General features: G+C 37.4%; 6 protein-coding genes across 6 annotated transcripts; 3 read left to right on the top strand and 3 right to left on the bottom strand. All coding sequences in view use genetic code 12, as the record gives it.

Moving 5' to 3' along the window:
- Positions 1 to 52: 52 nt before the first annotated feature.
- On the top strand, positions 53 to 2,080 carry PSN45_002829 (uncharacterized protein; the record flags this gene model as incomplete). The annotated part of the gene is made up of 1 exon (XM_006683757.2): positions 53 to 2,080. One exon carries the CDS (start codon positions 53 to 55, stop codon positions 2,078 to 2,080), a length of 2,028 nt encoding a protein of 675 aa, XP_006683820.2.
- Positions 2,081 to 2,205: 125 nt separating this feature from the next.
- PHO80 (Pho80p cyclin) lies at positions 2,206 to 3,471 on the bottom strand (the record flags this gene model as incomplete). Its single annotated transcript, XM_006684018.2, has 1 exon — positions 2,206 to 3,471. The coding sequence occupies one exon, from the start codon at positions 3,469 to 3,471 to the stop codon at positions 2,206 to 2,208; it is 1,266 nt and encodes a 421-aa protein (XP_006684081.2).
- Positions 3,472 to 3,942: 471 nt separating this feature from the next.
- GPT1 (GABA/polyamine transporter) lies at positions 3,943 to 5,664 on the bottom strand (the record flags this gene model as incomplete). The annotated part of the gene is made up of 1 exon (XM_006683758.1): positions 3,943 to 5,664. One exon carries the CDS (start codon positions 5,662 to 5,664, stop codon positions 3,943 to 3,945), a length of 1,722 nt encoding a protein of 573 aa, XP_006683821.1.
- A 1,892-nt stretch (positions 5,665 to 7,556) lies between these two features.
- LAS21 (major facilitator superfamily transporter protein) lies at positions 7,557 to 9,985 on the top strand (the record flags this gene model as incomplete). The annotated part of the gene is made up of 2 exons (XM_066157942.1): positions 7,557 to 9,813; positions 9,945 to 9,985. 2 exons carry the CDS (start codon positions 7,557 to 7,559, stop codon positions 9,983 to 9,985), a joined length of 2,298 nt encoding a protein of 765 aa, XP_066014039.1.
- A 220-nt stretch (positions 9,986 to 10,205) lies between these two features.
- On the bottom strand, positions 10,206 to 11,369 carry REI1 (pre-60S factor rei1; the record flags this gene model as incomplete). The annotated part of the gene is made up of 1 exon (XM_006683760.1): positions 10,206 to 11,369. One exon carries the CDS (start codon positions 11,367 to 11,369, stop codon positions 10,206 to 10,208), a length of 1,164 nt encoding a protein of 387 aa, XP_006683823.1.
- Positions 11,370 to 11,478: 109 nt separating this feature from the next.
- On the top strand, positions 11,479 to 13,785 carry RRP6 (exosome nuclease subunit; the record flags this gene model as incomplete). The annotated part of the gene is made up of 1 exon (XM_066157941.1): positions 11,479 to 13,785. The coding sequence occupies one exon, from the start codon at positions 11,479 to 11,481 to the stop codon at positions 13,783 to 13,785; it is 2,307 nt and encodes a 768-aa protein (XP_066014038.1).
- Positions 13,786 to 16,640: the final 2,855 nt, after the last annotated feature.

The following is a 16,640-nucleotide window of genomic DNA, read 5'->3' as shown; positions in this document are numbered from 1 at the left end:
TTGCATGTTAAGATCACGTATATTTTGGCGTGTAGGGCCAATACGGCATCTAATGGTGTCCCGTATATACTTAAATGAAACCAAAGTTACTGCCGATGAGCTCTCCAGTGCTTTGAAAAACCGGCTACGTATCAATAGGTATGATATCGACGAAGTGGTCACCGCTGAGAACCTTGATGTTCCTTCTCGTTCAAAGAGTTCAAAAATGCCCAAGGATTTGAATAAGGCTATTCCCTCAGAAGCTGTAGACTATCTCAGAAAGTCTTCTAAACTTCCTAAACCCAAGCTAAAGATTGTGACCAAGAAAATCGGATCGACAGGTGCTATCAAGCAGGTGGTCTCCTTGGATAAAGAATCCATCCCCAGATTGACACATGGTCTTGAAGAAGTGTTGAAGAAGAATGGCGTGCAATATCTATACTTAACTCGAGAGAGAAAGTACCAATTTCATAAGCTGTTCTCGAATATTGATCAACTTGACGATTTCAAGAGTCTAAAGTCTGAGATAACTGGAAAATTTGTCAGTCCGTCCAAAGATGAAGCATTGTTGAACTTGTCTAGAGAAAATGATGCCAAATACTATTCGTCTACCTCTTCAATGACGCTGACACTCTTCCAGTTTTACATGTTATTGAATTCATTCGATACAAAAAATCCTTCTGCATCTAGGTTCAAATTTGGATCTTTCACAAATCTTATGAGCAGTATCCCTGCAAGCACTATTGTAAGTAAAAAGGATGCAGAAAACGATATATATTCTGTGGAGATAGATAAGTCTTGTGATATTGACCATTTTTTGAGTGAATTCGGTCACATTGCTGAGATTGTGCTAACAAACGATTCCAATGATATTAAAAGATTCAAAGATTTCTATAATCGGGAAAATGACGGTATAGGTTCAGATACTGATCAAGATCCTGAACATATACAAGATTTGATAAAGTTTGAAAAGTTCAAGAACCCTGAAAACATCTACAACATATCCAAATACGACAAATTCCTAATGAGGTCTCAATTGGATTGCTATAGTCCTTTGTTAAAAGAAAATGGAACTTTTGATCTAAAGAGTAGGGCAATATCAGAAATTAGGTATGATATGACTAATAGAAGTATGAGGGATACCAATTATTCTAACAGATTCTTTTACCTTGATGAAATGGATGATTTAATAAGGACTGCTGGCTTGCTCAAATATTCTTTTCAGGCCAGAATTGGTCAAATGAGTGGTATATTTGTTGCGTTTCATAATATTCGTCAATTTTTGGCATTCGAGTATTTGAGCTTGGAAGCTATCGATAAGGTTTTCTTTGACAATTCGAACATTGCGTCGTATATCGCCAACTCTCAGTTCAAGTTCAGCTTGAGGATATGGGGTCAGCTTCTTGATATGATAAAGGAGGATTTGAATGCCGACCATTTCAGAGTGGTCTTGAAGCTGGAAACAGTTGAAGGACAACAATTCAACGCCATAAAAGCGAATGTGGTTGCCCTTTCTCAAGATCAGATCAGCCAGCTGCACTTGATCAAAGAAGACTTTAATCGAGCCTTAAAAGAGGCAAGTGAGAAATTCAAAGATAATACCGAAGAGCTAGCACTGGCTCGTAAAGAATTGTTGAAATCTTACAAGACAGCCCTAGATGACTTCAATAAATCCACCATCAGCGACCGAAATATTGTCAGCTATACAGTTGAAACCATCCAATTGCTTAATGATAAAAGGATGGACTTACATAAATTGCCAACTTCTACTGATGATAAGTGGTCATTGGTTTACAAGATCATCAGAGAGCGACCAGATCCAGTGCTCTATTTGAAGCATTTGTCGGCCATGACAAAAGCTGTAACTAAAGAATTCGCTTACAAGAGTCATGTCAGTTCAAAGAGCACGCTGTCAAACAAACCCAGGTCTAAATCAACCAATAAGACCAGATCATCTCAATCAGATCAAGGTTATTCGAGACCTCTAAAATCAAAAGGGTACTTCCCAAGCGACAATAGAACCGGAGTGAAATCACCAATCCAGGGAAATCCTAATTCTCCCTTGAACCAAACAAAAACACTTTTGTCCAATCATAAATAGAGTACATCGTCATCTTTGTAAATATAATTGAATAGATAAATATCTTTCAAATCAACTATTCAAGATTCTAATTAATATAAACCCATATACCTTTTCCCATCCTAAAATAAAACTATATACACATGTTACGAATTGGGATATCTTCTCTTCAAATGAGGAGAAGAAGAAGAATCCACACTAAACCCATTCTTGTTGAATTTCGATTTGTCAATTGAATAACCATCACCGTGGTTGTCGTTAATATCATTAGTTGTTATGTACTCGGGAAGTTGCCTATCAACTTCCATCAGCACATTAGGATTCTCAAACACATAAATATACTCATTTTCTTTGCAATTTTGACCCATGAGCTCAATTAATTGTCTATAGTATAGATCAAGAACTTCTTTAGAGTCTTTAATGCTTGATTGGCCATTTGTAGTTGTCTTGTAAGGAATGCACCTCCAATTGACCCGCTGTAAGAAATCAATCTCAAGATAGTTCAATTCGTTTAATGCCACTCCTCCCACTTTAGCATAATGTTCGTTGGTGAAGAAATAATCTTCCATAGATTTTTGGGATATCATGGTAGCGATAAGCAAGAATCTGTGCACTGTCCAACTGTTCAATGTGAAAAATGGTTGATAGTTATAGGATAACAAATCAATGTAATAAATACATGTCAAAAGGTTGGCATTGGAGAAATTATTAAACTTTGTTAATCTAGTCAAGTAGTTGATAATCGAGATGTTTGGAGGGGTTCTTGAATGATACCTTGTTAGAAGAGAACCCTTTTTGTTATCCTCCCCATTTATTATGGAATTGGGAACCAATTTATTATTCAAACTGATTAAGTTGGCCAACATTCTGGATATCAATACAATCAAATCATTGATATTACACATTACAAAGTCTTCTGGTACTAATTTGACGAGCTTTTGGTTCGACAGCTCAGAAACATTAGCTTTTAAATCAGAAGTCTTGATATAGTTGTTAGCAGTATGTTTTGGATGATAGTGGGATTCTTTGAATGTGGGTGTTGAATCGGAAGAAGCGGAGCCTGAAGATTTATGATCATACACTGTCAATAACCGGCTTTTCCTTCTTCGACTAGGAATATAGTGCTTCTTACCCTTAAGACTGCTTCTATTGTGTTTGTGGTCCAAGTTCAAATTCGTGGACATATACTTGGAGTAAATATCACTGGAATAAGAGGAATTATTGAAGTTTAACACATAGTTACTCTTAACATATCGTTGAAGGAAAGGGTCCTTGCAAGTGTTGGGTTCGTCCCGTAGAAGTCTTTCATTTTTGCGGTGGTACTCTTGGTATTGCTGTAATTGTTTAATATCTTTAGGAGATATAGATGGTGTTTTTCGCACCGACGTCGAGGTTGTCGAAGTAGCTGCCATTTTGATACTTGGAAACCTTTGATACAAGGGACTTGCAAGCTAAACCTGTGAAAGGTAATGCTAAAAGAAAAACGGGTGACAAAATATGTCGATTATTCTCCAACCTCAAAATGCAACAGACACTGCTAATATGATTACTTAAAACACGGAAAGTACCCTGTAGTTTCTTGTGGAATGACGAAGGAAGGAAAGTCCAACTACAAGGTAGTATAAATAAAATTAAACCACTGTGGAGGTTCTGGTATTATATAATTTGTTACTGCCCAAAAACGTGGGAAGTAGTGGTATGTGCACGCTTAACTCCAAGCGCACACAGCAAGAAAAATGGTGGGAGTGCACACCATTCAGTAAGGACTCGGTTGCAAACTTCGTAGATCTACAAGGGGCTTATAGCATGCAAGGCCTCGGACGATCACCTTAAAGTCGAATATATATATATTGAATTGCAAAGTACAAATTAGAAGAATTGAATTAATCACTGGCCTTGGTACTAGAGACGTCCTCTTTGGCATAGTTTTTCTCATCAGGGATGCCATCGACATCTTCGTACACAAGAGTACCTTCATCTAAGTTCGATTTTGGACCCTTGTACCACTTGTGAGCAGCCACCATATAGTAAACCCAAGCCATAAGCATTGGACCAAAGTACACCACTACTGTCCAATTCATTTCATCCAAAGTCAAATCGTCTCCTTTGACGTATGGAAAACACAATACTGGAATCATAACAGCAACAAAAGCAATACTAACAAATCCTATTGGTCTAGACCATTTACCTAAATGGAAAGGACCTCTTTTGAATGTGCTGTAAGCGTTGGTAACTTTGAATACCACCGGGGTAATAAAAGAAACGAACCCAGAAATACCACCCACTGAGAAAATAGCCCCAATAGCAGTGTCATTAGCAAACATCAATAACAATAATAATTGTCCAATGATGAAGTTTATCCAAACAGCATAGACAGGAGTTTGGGTGTGAGGATTGACCGTAGCTCCGAGTTTGGAAAAGAAAGGAAACATCCCATCTCTAGAGTATGAGAAAGTCACTCTCGAAGCTGCCAATAGACAGGATTCACCCATGAAGTATGAAGCAATGATTGTCATGGATACAGCAGCATTGATGGCCTTCTTTTGTAATATTTGGGACAAATACGTTACAAAACTTTGACCTAAACCCAAAGGATCCTCAGCAATTTGATCAAGACTAACAACAGTGTAAGCCATGGCAAACATAAACAATAAACCAATCAAACCACCTCCAACTGCAGTCATAACAATGGCCTTTGGAACCGCTTCGGCGGCATTCGAACATTCTTCAGATAAATGGAAAGGAGAATCGTAACCACTCATGGCCCAAATAACCCCTAAAAATGACATTAACATAGCCATACCAGTTGGGAATTCGGTCTGGTTATATAACCCCCAAGCATCACTATTGTTGTTGAATTTGGAAATGTTACCGAAAGTGGGATCATCAGCAAAGATTTCTTGACGTTTATTGCCGGCCAAAATCATCACAAAAACAATGGCTAAAAACAACACATTAGCAATGGTTCCCACAGAGTTGATTCTAGCAGCCCATCTAGTGGGTAAAGAAGCCAAAATCCCATGTGAGAACTGAATACCCAAAGTTAAGGCGTAAGCTTGTCCCGTTGTTGGCTGAAAGCTTGGCTTGTTGTAAGTAACCAAGGCAAAGATCAAACTTGCTCCTGAATAATTCACTGATGGTGTACCAGTAATTTGGCATAACCAGTTAGACCAACAAGTTAACCAAGTCATCACAGGGGCAATACGTTTGGGAGCCAATTGACTGACAGCGTATGGAGTACCAGCACTAGTTGGGAAAGCCGATGCCACTTCGGCCATAGATAAAGCAACTGATATTATAAACAAAACAGCCAAAATCCAAGGCACGGGACTAGCACCAACTACTAATTGCTGATAATCAACACAAGCAGCAATAGATGGTAACAATCCTAAAACACTAAATGATACTGCAAACACAGTCCACAAGTTAAACTCTCTTTTAAATTCTTGTTTGTAACCAAGAGCCAAAATCATGGCTTCATCGCTGTCAACTTCATGATCTACATTGATAGTAACACCCTTGTTTGACAAAATTGATTGAATTCGTAAGTCGTCCACATGGATATTGGATCTGACTGACTGAAGTTTAGCTTCCTCGTCAGACATTTGATATGTTCCCTTGTTTGTTGTCTATCGGAAAAACTAAATGACAACGATTTACTGCTGCAATTAAGTGGATCTTGACTTTATAAAGTCCGGAAATCTGCGAGTTTAAATAGTGTCTCGGTATCTGGTTGAATTTTTTCTTTTTCCATCATTTGCATCAATCAGCGATGCATGCTTATCAAGGGAAAATTCCAGGCAAAAATATCCAAAACACTGAGGCGTTCTGCATCTACTATCATCAATTCCGCTCGTATTGGGATATCTAGAGCACTACAAGAATAAGATCTCTCCAATAGTGTATAATATTAGCTTGCAATACTAATACTATGAGGAGATAATGATCTACAAGTCCTTCCCCGTCCTTTCTCATCATTCTTATGGGCGCACGCATTCATTCACTAAAAAATTAATTTTTGGTGCTTGCTACAGGTTAACCAGTCAAGTAAACAGAGTGGGATCTTAGCGGCTGATCGACCAAAATGTTAATCTTATAAGCGATATCATGGATGAACGCATAGATAATAAGTTGCCGTGCTGTGCCCTTTGGATAATCTCTGAGTTCGCATATATGATCCAATCAGCGTCTCAAGCAAATGATACACTGCTACAATTGCCCGTTTAGGTAACAATGCGGGTCTAGGTACGACCTTCTCTATTAGGAAGCATTCCGGTATCTTTTTCTTCTTGATAACTGTAATTCGCTGAAATACATTGTTAGAGTACTCACTGTTAGATCTCTAGCAAGGGACTGTAAGCATTCTACATACCCACTAGACTGTCTAAACTGTTCGCAATCTCGAGATTTTCTGGCGCCTTTTTAGGCTGCTTTTTAGGTCGGCTGATCATTATCTCAAACTCAACAACTAACAGCTAACCCCACGAAGGTCGGCATTCTTCTTAGCGGCTCTTCCTTACCCCATATAAGTCCTTCTTGGCGGGTGGCTTCCCCAACTCCAAAGAACATGTGTTACGGTCCACCGGCCCAAGTTTCGTCCGAAATCCTGTCTAGCGGCTCCATATTTTTAAACACAACATCAATCGTATTTCTCCAGAGTCTGAAGGCTGTTGTGACATTTTAATATAGCAAGGGAGTAATCAGCTAGTAAACACACCTGCTCTAAATAACGTTCATCTTCAAATTGAACAAATTTTGATAGATGGAGCTCCTAGTGGAAAGGGTGTGCCGAGGGGCTCATAACTATATATGTCCAATACATCCTATTGGTGACAGAGGATCGCTGTCAAATAATACACTGTAACCCTGTAAATATTTTGAAAGGCCTTCTTCATGATCATGGCAAGCATTATAGTGAATGGAATCTGAGAACACTGAGATGAACACAAAACACACTCAGTTAAAATATGTATCTCTGATGAGTGGCTGCCGATGGCTATAAACTTTTGTAGCTTCTTGGTACATTGGTATCCTAGCTACAGTTGTAACTATGTTGCTTGTTCAGCCTCTTTTCCAAGGAGCGTTTTTGTTGCTTACGAGGACCATATCGGGGTAAAACTTTCATTGATTGTAATTCGTCAGTCCTACCCGTGAAACAATATGAAAGTTCTGACTAATACACCCACCGGAGTTGACTCGTCTACTCCTTTCATTCTCCATAAATATTCTAGATCGCCCATTAACATCTTAGAAGGATTAAATCAAATGCAGAAAATCTCAAATTACGTATACAGCGAGTTTTCCTCCTACTTATTAGCCTATCTAGTTGTCTAATGAGAGAGCAGATCTCTCTACTTTGTCCTTCTTTCTACTTCCTTAAGCTGCTCAGGGTATGCTCAGGGTAGAAAGTAATGTGCAGGCACTCGCGATGCAAAAACATTTTTCAAACCCAGACGTGTATAATTGCAAGCCGTCAACTCAAAAAGGCACTTCTATAATGAAATTGTCATGGTTTCCGGTGATTGTCCTCTTAGTCATAAACGTTGGTTCATTTTTGCTATTCCTCAAGGGGTTTTTCCCCTCCAAAAGGATTCTTGATGGGTTTAGCGATGTGCTGCTACTTGGATCTCAGAGGCCCATGTTCGATAAAGTCGTGGTTATGGTGATAGATGCTCTTCGATCTGACTTTTTATTCAGTAAATCGGATTCAAAGTTCACTTTTGTACATGAATTGATTGAGTCCAACAAGGCAATACCGTTCACGGCTTTTTCTAACCCTCCCACTGTCACTTTGCCTAGATTAAAAGGCATTACCTTGGGGTCCACTCCTAATTTTCTAGATGCAATTCTTAATATTGCCGACGATAAGGATAAATCCCAAGGTCTATTGAATCAAGACAATTGGCTTCATCAGTTCAAGTATTCTCTGAATTCTCCCAAGACCATCAATTTCTATGGCGATGATACCTGGCTCAAGTTGTTTCCTGACTTTTTCAACTCCACAGATGGTACTAACTCCTTCTTCGTTAGCGACTTTTATGAAGTGGACAATAATGTCACGAGACATTTGGATAATGAATTAGCTTCTGAAGCTAACTGGGATGGGTTGATTCTCCATTATTTGGGATTGGATCATATTGGACATAAAACTGGACCCGACTCTAAATTTATGAAATTGAAACAAGAAGAAATGGATAAGATTATTGAGAGAATATACACATTTCTTAGCGAGTCCTCCAATCATAAGAATACACTATTCCTTGTAATGGGAGATCATGGAATGAACGAAATTGGTAATCATGGTGGATCTTCGAGTGGAGAAACAAGTGCAGCTTTATTGTTTGTTTCGCCCAAGTTTGAACAGCTCAAGTTGAACTTGAAGGCTCCTCTTCCCCCAAATAATGACTATAATTACTACCAGAAAGTTAACCAAATTGATATTATTCCCACCCTTTCCTTATTGTTGAACATCCCCATTGCGAAGAATAATTTGGGGATCATTATAAGACAATTTTTGGACCTTTTCCCTTCGAAACTTCATCATAGTATTCTTTTGCATAATTGCAAACAATTCTTAGATCTCTTTCACTTGAATAATAGAGATCATAGCTTGAATTCTGAGTTTCATGGGTTAAGCACAACGGAAGATGATTATATCTTCTTGAGAAAAGTACAGGACATTATGTTCGAAACTGCCTCCAACTATAATTACTCAAATTTGTATTTATCACTTTTTGGGTCTTTTATATGTACGTTGGCTATCTTGGCTTACTTTAATTATGGATTTTTGAGTAAGACCACGTTGGTTTTTCAAACCGCTATGGTTCTTTATTCGTTCCACTTCCATGGATCATCTTTAGTCGAGGAGGAGCATCATTTGTGGTGGTTATTGAATTTGGGTTTTTTGGGTTATCTTTTCAAGATCCAAAATTTTGAATTACCCGCTAACTTTCTTATTGTCTTAACAGCCTTGAGGGTGATAAAGGCATGGTCCAACACTGGCCAAAAATTCAATAATTATTACGTATTGACCAACTTGCTTTTAGAAAATCCTCCGCTTTTATGGTTTTTGGTTGGTTTAACATACTTAGTCTGCGGTTCTTTAATCTACTTCCAAGGTTCCATAAGGCACTGTTTCAACTTTCTGATATCGTCAAACTCTTATGATGTTTCTTATTTGAATAACGATGTTAATAATGGAATCACCTTTGTTAGTTTAAGTATCCTCGCTACTATGTCATTCTCGTTCAAACTACTACAAGGGTATATGGATGGATATGATATACCTGAGTGGTTGGAAACTTTTATCAGCTGGAACTTACTATCATTTGATATCAGAGAATTCGATAAATCTCGTATTTCGAACTTACTTGTTTCATTATCCAATAATTGTTTGGCTGGAGTTCTATTGATAATCTTCTTCAGGATTGCTTTAAAGTTTTTAAGGGGATTCAAAATAGGTCTTATCACTGATTTGGTCAACTTGTTAACGTTATTCTTAATAAACCAAACAAAAATTGAATTGGTTCCAATGTTTTTGATATTTTTTATTATTAAGCATCACTTCAGCAAAATTCTTCTTAGCTACAGGGAAAACTACACACAATTAGACCAGTTGGTATTTATAGTAAGCCTGTTCAGCTTTCTAATCTCAAACTTGACCTTCTTCTCCATGGGTGGTACGAACCTGTTGGCAACTGTTGATCTATCTAATGCTTACAACGGTATTAAATCTTATCAACTCGAAAAAGTTAGTGCATTGACTTTCATATCAAATTTTAGTGGACCAATTTTCTGGTCATTGTCTTCCATTCAGTTAATATTTGAGACGAACTTGGTTAATTTTCAAATCAAAAACTTTGCTAGTGATTTGATCAATTTGAAGGGGATCAAATTCAAACTCTTGAATTTGAAATTATTGACTAACCTTTTGTTTTACTCTATTTGTTGTACAAACTTGATATTTGCCTGCTATAATTTGAGATTCCACTTATTCATATGGACGGTTTTCCTGCCAAAACTTTTATATTTTGGTGTATGGTTTGTTCTTCTCAATACTTTTATCGAATTAGGTGTATCAGGCATTCTACTCGCAATTACATGAAGGCTGCATTCCTCAATATATATATATATATATATATATACTCTATTGCAACAACTGGTCTCTATAATGCATTTGATTATTGGCGTTCTTGGCGGCCTTCTTTTCATAAAATTTAGCATTATACTGTTCCAGTCTCCAAGCCAACTTCTGAGTACCAAATTCTTTCTTATCTCTAACATTCAACATATGTCTGTCTTCAGCTGCTACTATTGTCCCTTGGCCTTCACTCAACTCTCTTTCGGGTGGCAAGTTTTGTTTGAAGTACCTCTGCAAGCTTCTATGTCCCAATACCTTACCAGTAGGTAAAATCAACTCAAACCCGTTTTGGACTATAGCACCTGCATCTTTCTCGGGTAAGTCTTCGTCAGAATTGTACTCCCCTTCCTCTCCTGAAATGTCTTCCCAATCATCACCATCATTTTCACCTATCAAATCCTCAGCTTTAAAAAAGTCATTGTATGTAGAAGAAAAGTCGTAAAACTCAGATATCTCAAGCTTCTCATCTTCAGATTCGTATGGTATTCTCATATGTCTCTTAACCTTCATGTGCTCCCTCACCGCCTCTACATTTCTTCCTTGATAATTACAGCACAAACAAATGTTACCAAACCCTATCTTCTCTCCAAGATATCTGATTAATCCTTCTTTGTCCACTAAGTATTTTATTTCTGGAACATATAATCCATGCTTTTGGAACATATGTTCGATGCTTTCGTCAACAGTTGCAAAATCTGCCCTTTCCTTTGGATGACAGAATAAACAAGTACTTGGCGGTATATCAACACGATTCTTCTCTTTTTCCTTATATAACTGTTCTTCGAGTTCCTCAGATGACAAGGTATCCTTTGGTTGCTCTTGAATAAAAATTGGATCTGACACCTCCAACCCAAGCTCTTCCATTCCACTCATTAACTGTGCATCTTGTTTTTGCTGCATTGCTCTTCTAGCTGTTTCAAGAATCTTACGCTTCTGTTCCAAAATCTCTTCCTTCTTTCTTCTCCTTTCTGCTTTCTTGTTAGACTTTTCTGAGTCATTTGATTCTTGACTTGTTGCTGAGACTTTAAGATTGAAGGACTCTTCATCAACAGGAGGTAATTGAGCTACTCTCCTCTTTAAGTTATATCTGTGCCAGTCGCCTTTCATATGATCCCTTTGGTTTGTGGCATCTTCGAACGCCAAGTTACACGAGTTACAGGTATAAACCATGATGATCTTCCCGTTACAAATCAATAATTTTCAGGATGCGATGAGATGACTTTTGTTCGCACTGTCTTTGTAACAAAAAAAATCAACTCCAGACCAGCTCCAGTTAACTATGACAAAGCCAGTGCTTGAATTGCTACATGAGGATATCATTCCTAGTGTGGTGCAGAATATAAGAACTGCGGGTGCTTTGAGGGCAAATGATATCGGTTTCCATAAAACTTTGGACTCGAACCTCGCCACCAGGTCTCGAGAGGTGTCTTCAAAGTTTGCACATATATCGAACGAATTAATCGAAAGAATCATTCCAAAAAGTGAGCCGGATTCTTCTGAGCTAGACATCAAGAATGATACAGAGTTAGAGGGCTCAAACTGGAAAGTGATAACAAATACTTTAGACATATTGTTTGAGAGAGCTGATGTTTTGTTTGACGAGATAGAAAATAAAGGAAGTATTGATAATTCCAAAACTTTTACTTATTTAGAGGAGTCAAACAATGTGATCAAGGATGAAAGTAAGGTTATTGGAAAAAAGATGGAAAAACCACAGTTAGAGTTCCTGATACCCGTTGATAATAGTGAATTGAATCCATTTAAGCCTAAGCTTACCTCAAAGCCAAACGCATTGATTCCCTTCGAAGAGTCAGTCAAACTTGTTCAACCAGAAAATTCAGATGGGTCCGATATTGTGGATCCTCCATTTTACCCTCATCCTTACGAATATGAAATTGATAATCAACCATACCGGAATTCTATTATATCTAAATGTGACCCAATTCCTTCAAATCCCTGGGAATCTACCAATGCTATATGGATAGATCAACCTGAACAAATTGACGAATTGGTGAACGAATTAAGCAATCTGTCAGAAATAGCCGTGGACCTTGAACATCATGACTATAGAACATATTATGGTTTGGTGTGCCTTATGCAGATTTCCACTAGAAAAAAGGATTGGATAATTGATACTCTAGCCTTAAGAGATGATTTGCAAAAGCTTAATGTTGTTTTTACTAATCCCCAGATTGTGAAGGTTTTTCATGGTGCCTTCATGGATATCATTTGGCTCCAAAGAGATTTGGGCCTTTATATTGTTTCCTTGTTTGATACTTACCATGCATCCAAGAAATTGGGTTTTCCAAAGTTTTCGTTGGCATATTTGTTAGAGACATTTGCCAAATTCAAAACTTCAAAGAAATACCAATTAGCAGATTGGAGAATAAGGCCATTATCTACATCAATGTTGGCATACGCAAGGTCTGATACCCATTTCTTGTTAAATATTTTCGATCACTTGAAGAATAAACTTATAGACCAAGGTAATGGGAAGATGCAAAGTGTGTTACATGATTCACGTCTAGTAGCTAAAAGAAGATTTGAGTACACCAAGTTTAGGCCCTTGAAGGGGACCAGTTTGGTGACTTGCCCTGTTATGTCTTCTAACCCCCTTGAGCCTTTTCTACCAATTGTTGTCCAGTACAATATTCCATATCATATCAAACCAGTTGTAGAGGTTTTATACAACTGGAGAGATAACTTGGCTAGGCAATTTGATGAGTCTGTAAGGTATATTATGTCAAACCAAGCTTTGGCTTTGTTGGCAACATTGTCTAGACCAGTTGATCCCAAAAAAATCTTGTCAATTCCGACCTTTATTACTGATTTTATCAGGAAGAATGCCGATGAATTGGCTTTTTTGATAAACAATATATTGGATCGCCTAGAAAACAGTGATTGGGAATTGCTGGAAGCAATGAAACCTCATACCTCCACTACAAAATATCCAAGCGATAATCAAATTAACAAGACTACCCCGGATTCCATAAAGTTGCAGAACGAAATATTCGACAATATCTGGAACGAAAATAATCAACTTTTAGTCCCACCATCTAAAAATGGTACATTGAAGAAGTCATCTAAATTATTCAATGAAGTTCAGGAACACATTCTTAGTGTAAAGTTTTCAAATGGCTTGGTAAGTATTACTATGGATGAGGCTGTGAAGAGAGTTTCAGCAAAAAATGAAGAGTTTAGAAAGATTTATGATTTTAAGAAGCCTAAAATACTTGAACCCCGGATTCAGAGTATGACTGACATTGAAACCCCAACAGTACAGCCTGAGGTTGAAATTCCCAAACAATCTGTTGATGAATCCGCCGGTGAACATAAAGATGACATCATAACTCTCCGTAAACCTAAGAGAACCAAAACCAGAGGATTTAAGAGACAGTCGGATGATGGAGAACCTGTTTTTGACTATTCAGGAGCGGATAACCTAATGAATTCAAATAAAAAATCTGATAATGCCAGGCACAAAAAGAAAAAATTTGATCCATACTCAAAGACAAGTGTTGGACCGAGGGGTGCTAGATCAGGTAACCGTGTTCATGGAGGACGATCAACCACGTTCAAAAACTGAGCCATCTTTAATAACAATTTTATAAAGAACTACTCGTTCTTTTCTATAATGACAATAAATAACCTAAGACTGATTAAATATAATTTTCCTGAACTCACTCTTCCGGTGGGACTATCAAAAATAGCTTAAATAATATAGAAGAGGATACTTGTCTCTGAAACCTGCCGATTATTCTACTTCAACTACCTTACAGCATACTGGACAAATTACTGCCTTTACTGATCGCATATGTGCATTTAATTTTCTGTCAGTTGCTTACTTGTATTTCTTGTATTCTCCGAAAGCCCTTTAGTCTGGAAATTGTTGCCCATCTAAAGCAAATCTATGATGATTTGCCATATGCTGCAAATAAGAGGAATTCTTTAAGTTTGAAAAAGCACCTCAGGGTAATACGGACAAAAAGCCTCTCTAGTGCAATTTTCTGGACTAGTTCCATCCTTACTCTGAACAATGATGGAAAGCAAAGAGTACTTGTGTCTTCGTATGAATTAGTGGCGAATTCTTTGGTGCTGAACTCTCGTGCAAATGTATCCCCTCTAATATATCTGCTTCTCATAACTGGCCGTCTTCCTGAAAACTTCATATTCTCTCCGAGATCATAGACGCCTTTTCCTGACACAGGTAAAATTATTGGGAATATGTATAACGCTTTGATATTTTTGACCTCGAGGTAACGGAGGTTACTGAATTTTGAGACAACTTTTTAGGTAGAAACGTATGTATAATAATTTCCAAAAAAAATATCCAATATATTCGCCTCCAAGCATTTCCCCTGGTATTGTACTTCCACTTTTGGCTAGTTTTCAAGCAGTTTGTAAGGCCATTTCCTTTGTAATTCTCCTTCAAAAGAAGCTACCTGTTTCATCTCTTGGTGTCCAGAAGGTAAATTGTATTTTGTTTCTTCATATTCCGGTGCCTTGGAAAAAACCAGAAATAGTTGTGAAAAATCTAAAGATTGTTCTCCACTGCCTTTAATTTCGATACCTGTTTGAGAGTATTGAAGTTTGCACGCAAGCAAGGAGTTTGAAAAGTTCCCGTAGAATCTAGAAGTTTCATTATAGCCCATGAAGTCATTTGGATCACCGGTCTTCCCAAGAATTTTCTGTTGTGGTGTATTTGCAGCCGCTTCTTTTCGTGGGATTGTGTTTTTCAAATCGCTAAAATCAATATCTAATCTCTTCGTAGATGTTAGTGTAAAATTTTCCATTTCTTTGTAGTTATCTTGAAGTTCACTTGCCAAGTCATAGCTTTCTTGTACAGTGAACTTGGATGTAAAAGTTTTCACCCCTTTTGGTATGCACGATGAGCACATAGTCTTCACCCCAAAATGATATGGCTCTCAGAGAAAAGATCAGTAAACTCTTAAAACTTGGACAAATTTTAGTTTCGTATTGAGTTGTCTTCTCCTGGATAAGTTGTATCAGTATTTTGCACCCGACTCAGTAATTACTACTCAGTAATACTACATTTGTGGCATCACATTAATGCTTTCGAACTAACTTCCGTAGAAAATATTCTTCTGCCTATCTTTCTGTTCTTAGCTTACCTTATAACAGCTGAATCGTGTAGCACCTCATCACGAAACAAATGTCTGGCAAAAATTGTGACCTCTAGTATTTGTACAACTCAGTATATTATTACAAACTTTGTGAAATTTACAACTTTCATAACAAATTTGAAAATGTTTAGCATTAGGAAATGATACTTCTAAATAAAAACCCACTTGCTGTACTAAAGCTTATACCTATTACACACATTTACTATATCCTCTCCATACGACCTATTTTTTTATACTCATGAACCTTCTTCACTATTAGGATCACTACACTCAATAAGATTTTGCAGCTTCATGTTCTAATCTAGTTATTATGTAGAATAAAATTCGTGCTTTGTGACTATTTCAACACTCAAGGTAAGAAATAATTCATCATGCCTAGTATATAATATAATCTATCTCCCGACTAAAGTTGATTTAAATTCTTCATTAAACTGACATTATCTCGTATATCATCCATTTACGTCGTTGCAAGTATTAAAATTTTACGCGGTAAACCACAGAAGAGCACCGGACAATTGATGTTGGGACTTTGGATTTCCAGAGTAAGATATCAGTCCTCCGTACCACGATGTTACAAATCCTCGGTGCTCTCTGTAATCCAACTTGCAAACCGCACCGCCACATTTCAGCAAGCATACTGACATAATTGGATATCAGATTTCTCGTTTCACTCGTACACCCACCGAAGTTCTGACTCATTCAAAAAGAAAAGGCCATGGAGTACATCTTTGCGAGCCAAAAATTCATAAGACGATCACATTCCGCTTTGCAGAAATTGTAACATCTAGTTGTCAACTCACTTCATTATCAATAGCACCAAGTATAGTAAAACCATGTGGATGAGCCCTATATAAATAATTTTTATATCCCAATAGTACCGATGTATAGTAGGAAAGTAAGTAAACTTCACTAGAAAAATTCTAGTTCCCTCTTACCCTAAGTTAATAATCAATATAATTGTCATACCTTTCGCATATTGATAGTTCAACAAATTTATATCAAAATGAGCTAACCAAAAAATTCTGAATATACTGCTTTGTTAGAGATATAAAAGGTATATTATCAACTCGGCATGCTGATGCTGAGCCAAGCGATAAATCAACCTAGTTTAACCAACTTGTATAACCAACTAGTATAACCATAAGCAGATCCTTCACCTCTTAAGTCTATTAAAAGGTACCTTCCCACTAGAAACAATATGATGATCATCGGCATTATAACACTACAGAAAGCTAACTCAAGCTGTACATCAATAAGAACTATCAAATCGAAACACTTCAGGCAGAACCACTAATGC

The sequence above is a fragment of the Yamadazyma tenuis genome, chromosome 3 (genome assembly GCF_029203305.1).
Source record: "Yamadazyma tenuis chromosome 3, complete sequence".
Classification (NCBI taxonomy): Eukaryota; Fungi; Ascomycota; class Pichiomycetes; order Serinales; family Debaryomycetaceae; genus Yamadazyma; species Yamadazyma tenuis.
The sequence above is the reverse complement of the archived record's forward strand: the minus strand, read 5'-3'. Positions and strand labels throughout refer to the sequence as shown.